Source organism: Perognathus longimembris, chromosome 11 (genome assembly GCF_023159225.1).
Source record: "Perognathus longimembris pacificus isolate PPM17 chromosome 11, ASM2315922v1, whole genome shotgun sequence".
NCBI classification, from domain to species: domain Eukaryota; kingdom Metazoa; phylum Chordata; class Mammalia; order Rodentia; family Heteromyidae; genus Perognathus; species Perognathus longimembris.
Genome location: NC_063171.1, coordinates 35878942 through 35893435, shown reverse-complemented (window position 1 = coordinate 35893435; position 14494 = coordinate 35878942). Strand labels below are relative to the sequence as shown.

The 14494-nt window shown below is 39.5% G+C and overlaps 1 protein-coding gene and 1 pseudogene across 1 annotated transcript in view; one reads left to right on the top strand and one right to left on the bottom strand.

The window, feature by feature from the left end:
• Sdhc (succinate dehydrogenase complex subunit C) overlaps positions 1 to 14494 on the top strand; it is a 33889-nt gene that overhangs the window by 3780 nt on the left and 15615 nt on the right. The window contains exons 2-3 of the mRNA XM_048356784.1: positions 3519 to 3575; positions 8698 to 8799. Coding sequence (XP_048212741.1) covers positions 3519 to 3575; positions 8698 to 8799 — 159 coding nt within the window. The remainder of the gene's footprint in view (positions 1 to 3518; positions 3576 to 8697; positions 8800 to 14494) is intronic.
• Positions 1510 to 3008, bottom strand: LOC125359762 (annotated as a pseudogene).

Below are 14494 nucleotides of genomic sequence, written 5' to 3'. Positions count from 1 at the left end.
GCATGATGGATACACAAAAAACTTTTGCAGAATCAGCTTTTAATTTTTACTCCCAGAACTTTACTGTGACCAGTTACTTTAGTGCTTTTGAAAAGTTTGCTCTAATACTGTGACTAAGGGGTGGAATGGGTTGTGTTTTTTTATAATACTGTTTCAACTTGATACTGGTTATATTCTCCATAGTTTTATGCCTGGCCACACTTTAGTTTTTGACTTGAAGAGCAGTTCTGTCCATAATATATACATTTCTGCAACTTTTAGGTAGAACTTTTTTTTTAATTTACAGGAAGAACTGAATGCATTTAATTGCATGGGAAATATTGTTACTCCAAGGCACAACAGAAAATGGAATGAATATCATTAATTAAACCGAAAAACTTAGCTTCTATAAAAGAAGAAAAATCAGGCAGCAGAAAAATCCATTAATCATTACCAGGTTACCATCATTAGAATTACATGAAGAGAAATTGCCAAGTACTTTGATGGCCAATATCATTTTGGAGTCACACCATGCGAGTTTTGTACCTGTGAAATCAGGTGTTACCACTAAGAGCTATTACTAATAACCTGTTGAATTCTCTTAACCATTCCTAGGATGTTTTCCAACATAAATTTCTCATATTTTGTTAAATATTACAGAGAAGAACGCTTTACCCATAACTGACTTCAAAGGTGATTAAAAACCTTTATTTATAAATATCCTGTTTGTTTACAAATATATGTACAGAAAACAGTTTGGATAAAATATGCTAAAATCACAGGAAACAAGGCCAAATTCTGCTAAAAATCAAGAAAAACTGGTGACACTCAGAAAAATCAAAGGCAACCCGAATCAGTCATAAGTGGGTTAAGATAAAAAGAACCAAAGATTCAAACTTCCCTCTACCCCTCTACCTCAGTGCTTCCATTTCATTCATTAATAGTCACCTCAGTAATGTCTATGTTGTAGCCTTTTTGCTAACCACTTCACACAATAATGGAGCCATTTATTTAATAATTAATAATCGAAGAGCTTTTCTCTGTCCAGAAAATACACTTGCTTATGGGGTAATTCTTTTAGGAATAGCACTATATAACACTGTTGAAATCCAAGCACATTTTCTTGGGAGCTGTGATTCAACTCAAAGGCAAACTTTATTCCTTTCTATTAATAGAGATTCTGGGTTCCTTGGGGACTAGACAGTAGCCACTAATTAGTCCATAAACCAAACCAAAGGTCATTTCCTTCTTTCAACTTGAAGCAAGGTTAACACTTTTTGCTCATTAGTTAAACCCAAGAATCTAGTCATCAGTAGGTGGCATTACAAATCTAACAATAGGGAAGAGAAAGGGCTACCTGGGCCCACTGCCCCATGCAGCTTTGGTAGCTTTAGGACCAGTAGATGATAGATTAGGATGGCTTTTGAAATCTTTGGTCATTCCAGTTGGTTATTTTCTTTCATTTTGTAAGCGGTCAGTATCTGTTTGTGAATGCTGTACAGCAAAAGACTGAATGATAACAGGTGAGCTCTATGGGGAAGATTCCCTACACGTAAAGCTTGAAAACTTCCTACTCTTTCCCTCAACCACATGCTTTGTGTTCCTTGATCCGGGGTGCATCTCAGAGAGACCCTGGGGGGTTGTCTACTTCAGGGGCCTGGGCTTGCTGGATTTCTCTCAGTTTCCAAGGTGGTTATCTTGGACTTTTCCAAGTCCAGCTGCTGCTGGAGCTCCTCTGTGGTCCCCAGGAAGGGCCGGAGAACATGGCTTCTGGCCAGGGTGGATCATGTTCTTGAGCAACTGGTAGAAGTCTTCTGAGAGCTCCTGAGGGATGCTGGGAAGGTTGCCCCTGCGGATGTGATGCCATTCTTCACCATTGGCAGGTAGTAACTGCACTCCAGCGTCTACTGCCATGGTCAATCCCAAGGAAAAGATGTCTGCTTTGGAGAGGTGGCGATAATCCTCTTGTAAAATCTCATTAGCCAGGAAGCAGATATTTCCTTCCACTTTTGGTTTGCTTATGGATGTCACATGACCCAGATCACCAATTTTATATACCACACTGGCAGAGAAAAACCATTTGGCCTCATTTTCAACCTCTTCTGGGCCTTCAGAGAGTCACTTTGATTATTATGACAAATGAAAATGTTACTAGGTTTGATGTCTTGGAAATGATTGCCCAACTTAATGTTTTTAGATATAGCAGCTTGCAAGCTCCCACCATTGCAGTATTCATTCTGTATGATTACATGATCATCTTCTGTCCATGAAGAATAGTAAGGTACCATGTAGGGGTGATGCCTAAGCACCACGTGAACATAAAACTTCATGCAAATCCAGATTCTCATTTGATAGTCCTAAAAAGGTTCTGGTTGAGTACCTAATAGCATAAACACACCCATCCAGCCTCTTGATGCACTTGTAGACTGTACCAAATGCTCTGACCCCAAGCTTTTCTATTAGGTAGAAAACTTAATGTCTGTTTATGTACATTTTCATGAGAGTGGCTAAAAATATTTTTGCATTATTATTCTATTTTTTCCCTTTATATGAGACTTTTTTTTTTTTTTGCTAGTCCTGGGGCTTAGACTCGGGGCCTGAGCACTGTCCCTGGCTTCTTTTTGCTCAAGACTAGCACTCTACCACTTGAGCCACTTTTTCTATATATGTGGTGCTGAGGGATTGAATCCAGGGCTTCATGTTTGTGAGGCAAATACTCTACTGCTAGGCCATATTCCCAGCCCCAATATATGAGACTTTTAAACTTGAAGTTTATATGGGTTTTCTGGAACTTAATGGTAGCTCCTGAAATAACGTGGTTAAAATTGGACAATCCCTCTTCAAACACTTTAGTTTTTTTGTGTTTTTTTTTTTGGGGGGGGGGAGGATGGAGAGTTAGCAGGCTTGAATTCAGTGCTTTAATTTGCTAAGCTTGCTTAGCTAGCACTCTACCTGTTGAGTCATGCTTTCAGCCTGGCTTTTCGCTGTGCCACTGGGGAGGACAAGAGATTACCTCTGTATCTGGTCATTGTGCCTCCCCCACAGCTAGGATAATAAGCAAGCATCTATCACCATGAGTCCAGCCAGTGAGTGAGATAGACTCTCCTGAACTTGATTGGGCTGGCCTCAAAGTACAATCTTTGAGTTTTCTCCTCTCAAGTAGCTAGGAGTATAGACTTGAGCCACTGCACCTGACTAGTTTCTTTTGTGTTCAATTGATACTTTATTTTACAATTATAGATGATACTTTTATTTTCAAATTATGTAGAATTGTAGATTTTCAGCCAGAAAATAGGAACACTAATATTGTCCTTATTTTCATCATCTTACTTCATTTTATGTTTTTAGATGCTAAGATTTAACTCCGCTTCATGTATGCTAAGTTCATGTTCAACCACTGAGTTACAGTCCTAGACCTAATCTTAATTTTTATTTAGCACTCAAACCTAAGACTAATAATACAGTACAAAAATAGAAAAGTTGGTATACTCTTGTTGATCTCTAAATGTGTATTGATTCTAGATTCTCTTATGTTACAGACACACTGGCCGTCATTGCCTCCGAGCCTACATTAATCCTCAGCTCTGTATCAGAAAGTAAGTTTCTAAATATATTAATAATAATATTAGCACTTTTCCTCCCTCAGAGAAAAGCAGTAAATTGTTAATGGAGAGTTGAAGAATATTTAAGAAAGCGTGCAGTACTTGACACTTGGCTGAAAAGTTAATAATTGTTGACACTTTCTGATTGTGTGTGTATGTGTGTGTGTGTGTGGAGATTGAATTCATTTGTTGATATGATATTGATTGAGAATTGACCTATTTTAAACATGTCTTTGGTATTCAGGAAGCTTGTATTTTTATTCTAATATTTAATCCCAACCCCTACCCCCTCCTTTTTTTTTTGCCAGTCCAGGGCCTGAGCACTGTCCCTGAGCTTCTTTTGCTCAAGGCTAGCTCTCTACTACTGGAGCCACAGGACCACTTCCTGCTTTTTCTGTTTATGTGGTACTGAGGAATCGAACCTAGGGCTTCATACATGGTAGATGAGCACTCTACCACTAAGCCACATTCCCAGCCCAGTGTTTCTGATTTTTAATTGTTTTCCCTTTTTTTTTCCTTTCATTTCTTTTCTTTTCCTCTTCTCCTTTATTTTTCTTGGTCAGTGGTGGCTTGAACTCTACCACTTTAAGCCACAGCTCTACTTCGGATTTCCTGGAGGTTAATTGGAGATAAGAGTCTCACAGACTTTCCTGCTCATGCTGTCTTATAACTGCGATCCTCAGATCTCAGCCTCTTGAGTAGCTAGGATTACAGATGTGAGCCAATGGCACCCAGCTTCTTTCCTTGCTTTCATAGTATTGGAAATATAACTAAAGGATTTTTTTACTTTACCATTGAACTACCTTCCTAGTTCTCTCTGTATTTTTTGTTTGTTTGTTTGTTTTTGGCCAGTCCTAGAGCTTGGACTCAAGCTAGTGCCACTTCTGGCTTTTTCTATATATGTGGTGCTGAGGAATCAAAGCCAGGGCTTCATGTATGCAAGGCAAGCACTGTACCACTAGGCCACATTCCTAGCCCATTCCCCTCTGTTTTTATGTCTGAGAGTAGAAGAAAGAAAGATATTTCTTTGGGTTGGCCTTTTTTTTTTTTGCCATTCCTGGGGCTTGGACTCAGGGCCTAAGCACTGTGTCCCTAACTTCTTTTTGCTCAAAGCTAGCATTCTACCTCTTGCCACAGTGCCACCTCCGGTTTTTCTGTTTATGTGGTGCTGAGGAATCGAAGCCAGGGCTTTGTGCATGATAGGCAAGCACTCTAGTGCTTAGCTACATTCCCAGCCCCTCTTTGGTCTTTTTAAAGTAATTTTCCTTTATTTCTGTATTCACTGATTTGTTTCATCTTCTTGATTTTTTTATACAGTCTTTTTTTGGCCAGTCCTGGGCCTTGGACTCAGGGCCTGAGCACTGTCCCTGGCTTCTTTTTGCTCAAGGCAACTTGAGCTACAGCGCCACTTCTGGCCGTTTTCTGTATATGTGGTGCTGGGGAATTGAACCCAGAGCCTCATGTATACGAGGCAGGCACTCTTGCCACTAGGCCATATCCCCAGCCCCCTTTTTTTCTCTTTTTCATAGCTGGTGCTCTACTACTTGAACCATACCTCCAGCCCAGACTTTTTCTGCCTATATTGGGTCTTGAACTTGAGGACCTTGTGCTCTCACTTGGCTTTTAAAGCTCAAGGTTGGCTTTCTACCACTTGAGCTACACCTCCAGTTTGTCTTTTTGCTTAATTGGAGATAAGAGTCTCACTGACTTCCCTGTCCTGGCTGGCTTCAAACCATGACCCTCAGTTCTTAGGATTACAGGGGTGAGCCACCAGCAGCCAGCCAAGATTTAGTCTTTAACTATTGTCTCTTAAGTATATATTTATAGTCTGTTGACTTCAACAACAATTACCCTGAGGTATTTCATTTTTTTAGCCTTTTATTTGGGAAATATATGTTCAGAAAAGGTGAAATAATAGTACAATTAAATTAAATTCTTTGTTTTATTTATTTATTTTTTTTTGCTTTTGTTTTGTGAGATGGCTCTGTGTTGCATAGTATGGTCTTAGGCTCCTAAGCTCAAATGGGTCTCCTGACTGAGATTCTAGAGTACTGGGATTACAGATATATGCCACTATGTTTAGCACAGTTATCCTTTCACCCAGGTACATCAGTTGTTAACATTTTCTTAGATTTCCTTTTACAACTCAGTACAGTAATATGGGCATAATTGGCAAATTTTGGAAATTTAACATTTACAAACACTTAATATACGGTTGATTTTTAGATTTTTCTATTTAAAAAATGTGCTTTATAGAAATACAATCTTCCCCATTCAAGGACCTAATTAGACACACACATATACTTAGCTGTCATATTTCTGAGTCTTTTTTTTTTTTCTGGCCAGTCCTGGGGTCTTGAACTCAGGCCTGAGCACTGTCTCTGGCTTCTTTTTGCTCAAGGCTAGCACTCTGCCACTTGAGCCACAGTGCCACTTCTGGCCGTTTTCTGTATATGTGGTGCTGAGGAATCAAACCCAGGGCTTCATGTATATGAGACAAGCACTCTTGCCACTAGGCCATATTCTCAGCCCCAAATAACAAATGCCTTTTTTTTTTTTTTTTTTTTTGCCAGTCCTGGGGCTTTGACTCAGGGCCTGCACACTGTCCCTGGCTTCTCTTTTTGCTCAAGGCTAGCACTCTGCCACTTGAGCCACAGCGCCACTTCTGGCCATTTATCTATCTATATATGTGGTGCTGGGGAATTGAACCCAGGGCTTCTTGTATACGAGGCAAGCACTCTTGCCACTAGGCCATATTCCCAGCCTTCTGAGTCTTTTTTTACTTTGTTTTTTTCCTCACTACTAGGGTTTGAACTCGGAGCTTTGTACTGGCTTAACTTGTTTGCCCTTTCCTCTGGCACTGTGTCATTTGAGCCACTCCTCCAGCCCTAGCTTTTTTTCCCCAGCTTTTTTTTTTTTTTTTTGCCAGTCCTGGGGCTTGAACTCAGGGCCTGAGCACTGTCCCTGGCTTCCTTTTGCTCAAGGCTAGCACTCTATCACTTGAGCCACAGCACTACTTCTGGCTTTTTCTATATATGTGGTGCTGAGCAATGGAACCCAGGGCTTCATGTATACGAGGTGAGCACTTTACCACTAGCCCATATTCCCAGCCCCACTTTTATTTTATTTTATTTTATTTTATTTTATTTTATTTTTTAATGCCAGTCTTGGGGCTTGAACTTAGGCCTAGGTGTGTCACTGATCTTTTTTTGCTCAAGGCTAGGGCTCTAGCCACAGCTCCACTTCTGGGTTTTTTTTTTTTTTTTTTTTTTGGCAGTTAATGGAAGATAAGAGTCTCACAGACTTTCCTGCCCTGGCTAGTTTTAAATATGATCCTCAGATCTTAGCATCCTGAGTAGCTAGGTTCTAGTGGTGAGCCACCAGTACACCAGCCCTGATTTTTTTGCTGGTTATTTTGGAGACTGAGTCTTACATGCTTTTCTGTCCTGGCTACGTTTAAACCTTGATCTTCTGGATCTTAACCTCCTGAATAGGATTATAGGTGTGAGCCACCAGCACCCATCTTGACATTGATTTTTTTTCTTTTTATTTTTTTTTTTTTTTTATTTTTTTTTTTTGGCCAGTCCTGGGCCTTGGACTCAAGGCCTGAGCACTGTCCCTGGCTTCTTCCCACTCAAGGCTAGCACTCTGCCTCTTGAGCCACAGCGCCGCTTCTGGCCGTTTTCTGTATATGTGGTGCTGGGGAATCGAACCTAGGGCCTCGTGTATCCGAGGCAGGCACTCTTGCCACTAGGCTATATCCCCAGCCCATTTTTTTTCTTTTTAAAGAAAGGTTTCACTGGGGCTGGGAATATGGCCTAGTGGCAAGAGTGCTTGCCTCATATACATGAGGCCCTGGGTTCGATTCCCCAGCACCACATATATAGAAAATGGCCAGAAGTGGCGCTGTGGCTCAAGTGGCAGAGTGCTAGCCTTGAGCAAAAAGAAGCCAGGGACAGTGCTCAGGCCCTGAGTCCAAGGCCCAGGACTGGCAAAAAAAAAAAAAAAAGAAAAGAAAAGAAAGGTTTCATGAGCTACTTTCAAAAGAAAGTAGCTCATGCCGGCCTAAAACTCACTATGTATCCCAGCTCAAATTTGTGATCTTTCTTCCTTACTTCCTGAATACTGGAATTACAGCCATATGCCACCATACCCAGTGACATAGACATTTTTGAGCAATGTAGGCCATTTGTTTTGTAGAAGTGCTAAAGATGAATTTGTGGGGTTGTTTCATAATGATTGGAAGCATCTGTACATCTTATCAGGGGCCATATGTCTTCCTATCTGTGATTTTAAACATTGGTCATCTGAATGAGGAAATACAGAGCAGGTTTTTGCTACTGTAGAGGTTTTTTCCCCCCCTTTGTACTTTTTGTTTTGTTTTTTTATCCTTTTGTAATATATTTATCAGGAGCTTTTCACCTTTCTCAGTCTCCTTCCTAACTTCCTTTTTTTCTTCTCTCCATCCCTCCTTTCCTCTCTTGGTAATAGCATTGACTTTGTATATGTTGAGCATGTACTTTTACCACTGAGCCACACCTCTAGCCCTTGTGATATTTCCTTAAGGGAGATGGAATCACTTACTCTTTATTTTAGTATTTTGTTTCTTCTGTTCTGGGGATCAAACCTAGGGCCTTTTGTATTCAAGATAACTATTGTACCACTGAACCACACCCCATTCCCTGATTGAAGTTAGTTGAATCAAACTTGTCATAAAAATAAAATAGTTGGACAAACACGTTTTTTTCCTGTCATTCTAGTCTTCTTACCTTTTTAAATATTTTATTATGAGCTGGGCTACAGTGGCTCATTCCTGTGATCCTAGCTATTCAGGAGGCTGAGATCTGAGGAACACTGTTCAAAGCCAGCCTAGGCAGGAAAGTCCATGAGACTCTTATCTCCAATAAACTACTCAGAAAAAGCCAGAAATGGCTCTGTAGCTCAAGTGGTAGAGCACTAGCCTTGAGCACAAAGAGGCTCAGGGATAGTACCTAGGCACTGAGTTCAAGCCCTAGAATTGGAAAAAAACAAACCTAAATAAATAAATATTTTGTTTTGTAAAATATTAAACCAGGCCTACTTTTGATACTTTTTTAACCTTCTGATTTTGTTTTAGTGCTGCTCCTATGGGAACAACAGCCAAAGAAGAAATGGAGCGGTTCTGGAATAAGAACACAACTTTAAACCGTCCTCTGTCTCCTCATATCACTATCTACAGGTAAGAGTTTTGGAGCCAAGAATGTGGAGGGAGTAGGTGAAAGTTCTGCAGGGTGGTCCTTAGTTTCCTATTACTTTCTTCAAATAGAGGGAAATAATTTACTTCACTAGTGTACAACTATAGAAGATAGAGTAGAGAGAGATAACAAAAGTCTTATTCAGGTTCTTTATAGAAGTGACTAAATTCTAGTCTTACAAGAGCTTTAGAAAACTATAATTTGGGAAATTTTGGTAAGTCAAAATGTAATTCCTGTTAGCTAAAGAAAAAAGCTTTTCAAGCAATTACAAATTTGTGTAACACTTAGAGGAAAAACGCAGACTTTCCCTTTATCTTTATGCTAGTTTCTAACCTGTTAATATGTCTGAATTATTTAAGAAAAAGTCAGAAGCAATGCCTCGTCATTACTCCTGTGTGTTTTGTTTTGTTTTTTAAGTCTACATTAGTTATGCCAGGGGAGTTTCATTGTGATATTTCCATACTTGGAAGCAATGTATCTGAATTGAACCCACCCACCTCATTTATCATTTTCCTTTATCCTTCTTTCTTAAAACAATTTTAACCATTTTCATACTTGCAAATAAACTACTTCCACCATATTTGTTCTCATTCACTTTCTCCCTTCTTGTTATACCCCTCCCCCAACAGACTCTATTTGAATTCTTGTCTTTCAGTTTTTTACTATATATTAATTGTACCAAGGAGTTTCACTATAGTATTTCAAATGTACATATACTTTTAACCAGAATAATCCTTTCTATCACTTTTTCTTTCCTTGCACCTCTCAGCCCCTCACTGACTGGCACTTTCATTGAGACTCTTTCTTCATATAGAGTTGTAGTACATAGGGAAATTATTCACTTTCAGCAACCATTTTTTTGCTAATGACTATTTATATACTTTTTTTTTTTGCAGGTTGTGGGGCTTTAACTCAGGGACTAGGCACTGTCCCCAAGTGCTTCAGCTGAAGGCTATTGCTGTACCACTTTGAGCCACAGCTCCACTTCTAGTTTTTTGTTTGGTTAATTGGAGATAAGAGGGACTTTTCTGCCTGGTCTGGCTTCGAACTGCAGTCCTAGATCTTAGTTTCCTGAGAAGCTAGGATTACAGGCATGAGCCACCAGCACCTGGCTTTTAGATACTTTTTTAAGTAGTTGTACAGAGTGGTTACAGTTCCATAAGTCACATTATAAGTACAAAGCTTGGTCAGTATCACCCCTTCCTTTTCCCATTTTCTCTTCCACTTAAATGCTTAAAACATTGGAACATACAGAATTATCAGTACGGGCAAAGGGCCTTGGGAAGCCAACAAGAAGTATTTGAGAAGCATTTGTGTCTTTCTTGTCATGTACCAAATGATTTTGAGGGCCTTATGTGGCCTCTCCACTGGTTGGGCATTCCTTACCCCTGTAACAGTTCCATAGTTCGATTCATGTTCTCTCTGTATTAGGTGTGTCTGTGTGTTTAAGTGTGTATATGTATGTATCTGTGTATATATATGGCTATATATACACACACATATATATGCATATACTGTGTACATGTTCACAAATACATGTCTTTTAGATCTAGCTTTGACAAATGGGAAAAAAAATTGATATTTAGTTTTCTAAGCCTGACTTATCTTGCTCTACATAGTGTTTGCTAATTCCATCCTGCAAATGACATATTTTCATTCTTTATGGCTGTGTAATATTCCATGGTATGTATGTACCATATTTATCCCTTCATCTGTTATTTGGCACTTCGGCTTCCACAGTTTTGCTGTGGTGAACAGAACCGCAGTAAACATGGATATGTAGGTATATTTCTTGTGTATTGATTTATACTCCTTTGGCTGTATGCCTAGTAGTGCTATATCAAAGACATAAGATAGGTATATTTTTAGTTTTTTTTGAAACCTTCATACTGCCAGGTGTTGATGGCTTATGCCTCTAAGCTACTTGAGAGGCTGAGATCTAAGGATTGTGGTTCAAAGCCAGCCTGAGAAGTAAAGTCCATTAGACTCTTATCACCAGTTAACCACCAAAAAATAAAAATAAAAATAAATAAAGCTGGAAGTAAAGCTGTAGTTCAAGTTGTAGAGCCTTGAACAAAAACTCCCAAGAATTGCTCTTGGGCCCTAAGTTAAAAACCCAGGATGAGTACATTAAAGAAAAAAAAAAGGAACCTAGGCTGGGAATATTGGCCTAGTGGCAAGAGTGCTTGCCTCATATACATGAAGCCCTGGGTTCAATTCCCTAGCACCACATATATAGAAAACGGCCAGAAGTGGCGCTGTGGCTCAAGTGGTAGAGTGCTAGCCTTGAGCAAAAAGAAGCCAGGGACAGTGCTCAGCCCTTGAGTCCAAGCCTTAGTCTTCTGAGTAGCTAGACTTACAGGCATGAGCCACCACCAGTGCCCAGCTTTGCTTACTTATTTATTAATTGGATTATTCTCTTGTTGTCTAATTTTTTGAGCTCATATATCTAATATATGTTTGCATAAATTTATTCCTCAACTACTATATGTATGTAACTATATTAATATACATGCATAATCTCTGTTTATCACATGCCCTCACAAGTAATTACTAGCTTGCTTTGTGGGTATCTTCTAAGAGTCCCTGAAGATCTTTTTTTTAATTTTTTATTGTTTTTGTTTTTGTTTTGTTTTTTTTAAGGCTAACCCAGCAAATCATCTTGAGCTCTGCTGCCCTCTTTACTTGGTTTCCTGCCAGAGAGGCTAGCCATTTTTTAACCACCTCCACAAATACCACAATCCTTCGGGTTTTTTCCAAACCAGATTCCAGGAATAATTCTGATTGCAGAAATTGGACATTCTACTAAAAAAGAGGCTGCTAATAAGAGATCTCAATTCTTAGTACTTTATGGTGAAACTTTTTTAAAGAGATAAATGATTTAGGGAAGATTATAATGACAGAGAACTTCCAAAATGATTCTCCGTCTCTATTTAAAGCCTTGGCCTTTTTCCCCCTCAGTACATACAAAATAGGGCAGTAGATTTATAGTAGAGGTAAGTAGAGACAGTGGAGGCAAGTCTTTCATTTCCTTGCTTTTTAAATTCTAGTTAATTCTGTTGTGAGAAAAAAAAGAAAAAGAAACAGCAGGAAACATAGGGCTCTTTCCAGCATGGTATGTTAGGGACATATCTGATTAGTTAAAGTCATATTTTCTATTGAAGTATAGAAAGTAAGTGAAGTTGAGCATTGTTGAGTATACTTTTTTCTTTCTGTGGTTTTCTTGCTTTACTTTTTTTTTTTTTTTGAGGGGGGGTGGTATGCAAGCCCTAGGTGATGTCCCTGTTTGTTTTTGGTCAGTTACAATGTTTGAACTCAGTGCTTGGGAGCTGTCTCTGAGCTTTTCTGCCCAAGGCTAGCTCTCTACCACTTTGAGCCACAGCTCCACCTCAGAATTTCTGTGGTTACTTGGACATCAGAGTCTCATGTACTTTCCTACCCATGCTGGCTTTGAACTACCATCTTCAGAACTCAGCTTCCTAAGTAGCTAGGATTACAGAAGTGAGCCACTAGTAACCGGCTTTGTTGGGTTTAGTTTTTAGCCATCTGTGTCTTACTTTCTCAATGGTGTTGTTAGCTTACTTGTTGAAACATATATTCTATCGTCCTAGCATTTCTTTAATTAATTAAAAAGTCAAAAAGCATGGCCTGGGAATGTAGCTTAATGGCAGAGTGCTTGCCTAGCGTGCATGAAGCCCTAGGTTTGATTCCTCAATACCAATAAGCAGAAAAGCTGGAAGTGGTGCTGTGGCTCAAGTGGTCGCGCCCTAGCCTTGAGCACAGAAAGGCTCCAGGACAGAGCCCAGGTCCTGAGTTCAAGCCCTAGAACTGGCAATAAAAAAAAAAAGGTTAAAAAAATAAAAAAGCAAATAAAGTTAATATAATTCATGTCAGTAGATTTTTCCCCCCCATGGGTCATAATATGCTTTTACTGTTTAGGAATTGGAATTGTGAGAGGATCACAGTATTTCCTGATACTTTTTTTTTTTTTTGCCAAAGGATATCATACAAGCTCCTAGTAATCATATTTTATATCTGTGAATTAGTGAATTGAAACCAGTTTTGTGTTTTTTTATGCCAGCCTCTTACCCTAATGTTTGAACAGGGAATTAAAAACTGTGGATAGAGCTGGGCACCGGTGGCTCATACTTGTAATCCTAGCTCCTTAGGAAGCTTGAGATCTGAGGATTGATGTTCGAAGCCAGCCTTGGCAAGAAAAGTCCATGAGACTCTTATTTCCACTAAACTACTCAGAAAAAGCCAGAAGTGGTGCTGTGGCTCAAGTGGTAGAGCACGAAGAGGCTTAGGGATAGCATAGTGTCCAAGCCCTGAGTTCAAGCCCTAAGGACTAGCAGGGAAAACAACAACTGTGGATAGCTTATCTCATGAACCTTTCTACACAGACCCTGCCTAATACTTTAAACTTCCTCATAACATGAGGGAGGATGGGAACTTCTGAAGTTGTGCAGCCTCATTTCTGCTTCATTCTGTTTCTTCTTTTTTGGCCAGTCTTGGGGCTTGGACTCAGGGCCTGAGCACTGTCCCTGGCTTCTTTTTGCTCAAGGCTAGCACTCTGCCGCTTGAGCCACAGCGCCACTTCTGGCCATTTTCTGTATATGTGGTACTGGGGAATTGAACCCAGGGCCTCATGTATACGAGGCAAGCACTCTTGCCACTAGGCCATATCCCCAGCCCCTCATTCTGTTTCTTGATCAGTCATGAAGAATTGTTTAGGTTCAAGAGAAGGTGCTTAAATTCTTTTTTTTTTTTTTTTTTTGAGGAAGAAAAGGACTTTTGAGGAAGAAAAGGTTTATTGTCTTAAATTCTTTTTTTTTTTTTTTTTTTTTTTTGGCCAGTCCTGGGCCTTGGACTCAGGGCCTGAGCACTGTCCCTGGCTTCTTCCCGCTCAAGGCTAGCACTCCGCCACTTGAGCCACAGCGCCGCTTCTGGCCGTTTTCTGTATATGTGGTGCTGGGGAATCGAACTTAGGGCCTCGTGTATCCGAGGCAGGCACTCTTGCCACTAGGCTATATCCCCAGCCCTTAAATTCTTAAGTGGTATGAAATGACAAGATTCTGGAAGATCGTATAGTGTTAGAAATTTTTCCTAGTCATTTTTGGAAATTAAAATATCCTTAGTACTAGATTAGGCAGGCTACGATTTTAACAAAACACTTTTTTTTTTAAGTTTTTATTATAAAACTGATGTACATAGAGGTTACAGTTTCATACGTTAGGCATTGGATACATTTCTTGTACTGTTTGTTACCTTGTCCCTCATACCCCCCTCCCTCCCCCCCTTAACAAAACACTTTTTAACATTTGGGTGATGCCAATTTTAAGTGCTGATTGGATTTAAATTCATCTGGGCCAGGATCCCTAAATGAATTCAGAATGTTACATGCTCTTTTAAAATTCTCTCACCTCTTCAGGGTTTTTTAGTCTTTTAAATCAATATTCTATCATTGTCAGTCTGATAAACATTCTCTGACAAAATATTTGAGCAGTTTATTTCACAGTTAGCATTCAAGTGTCTATTCCAGTTTGGAGGCTGGCTTTTTCTGCAAACAATTTTAAAAGTGTCCCCCCGCCTTTTTTGTTAAAAATTGTCATCTTTAATTTTATAAAAGACTATAAATGACATGCTAAGGGGCTAGAATGTAGTTTGGGGTAGAGAGCA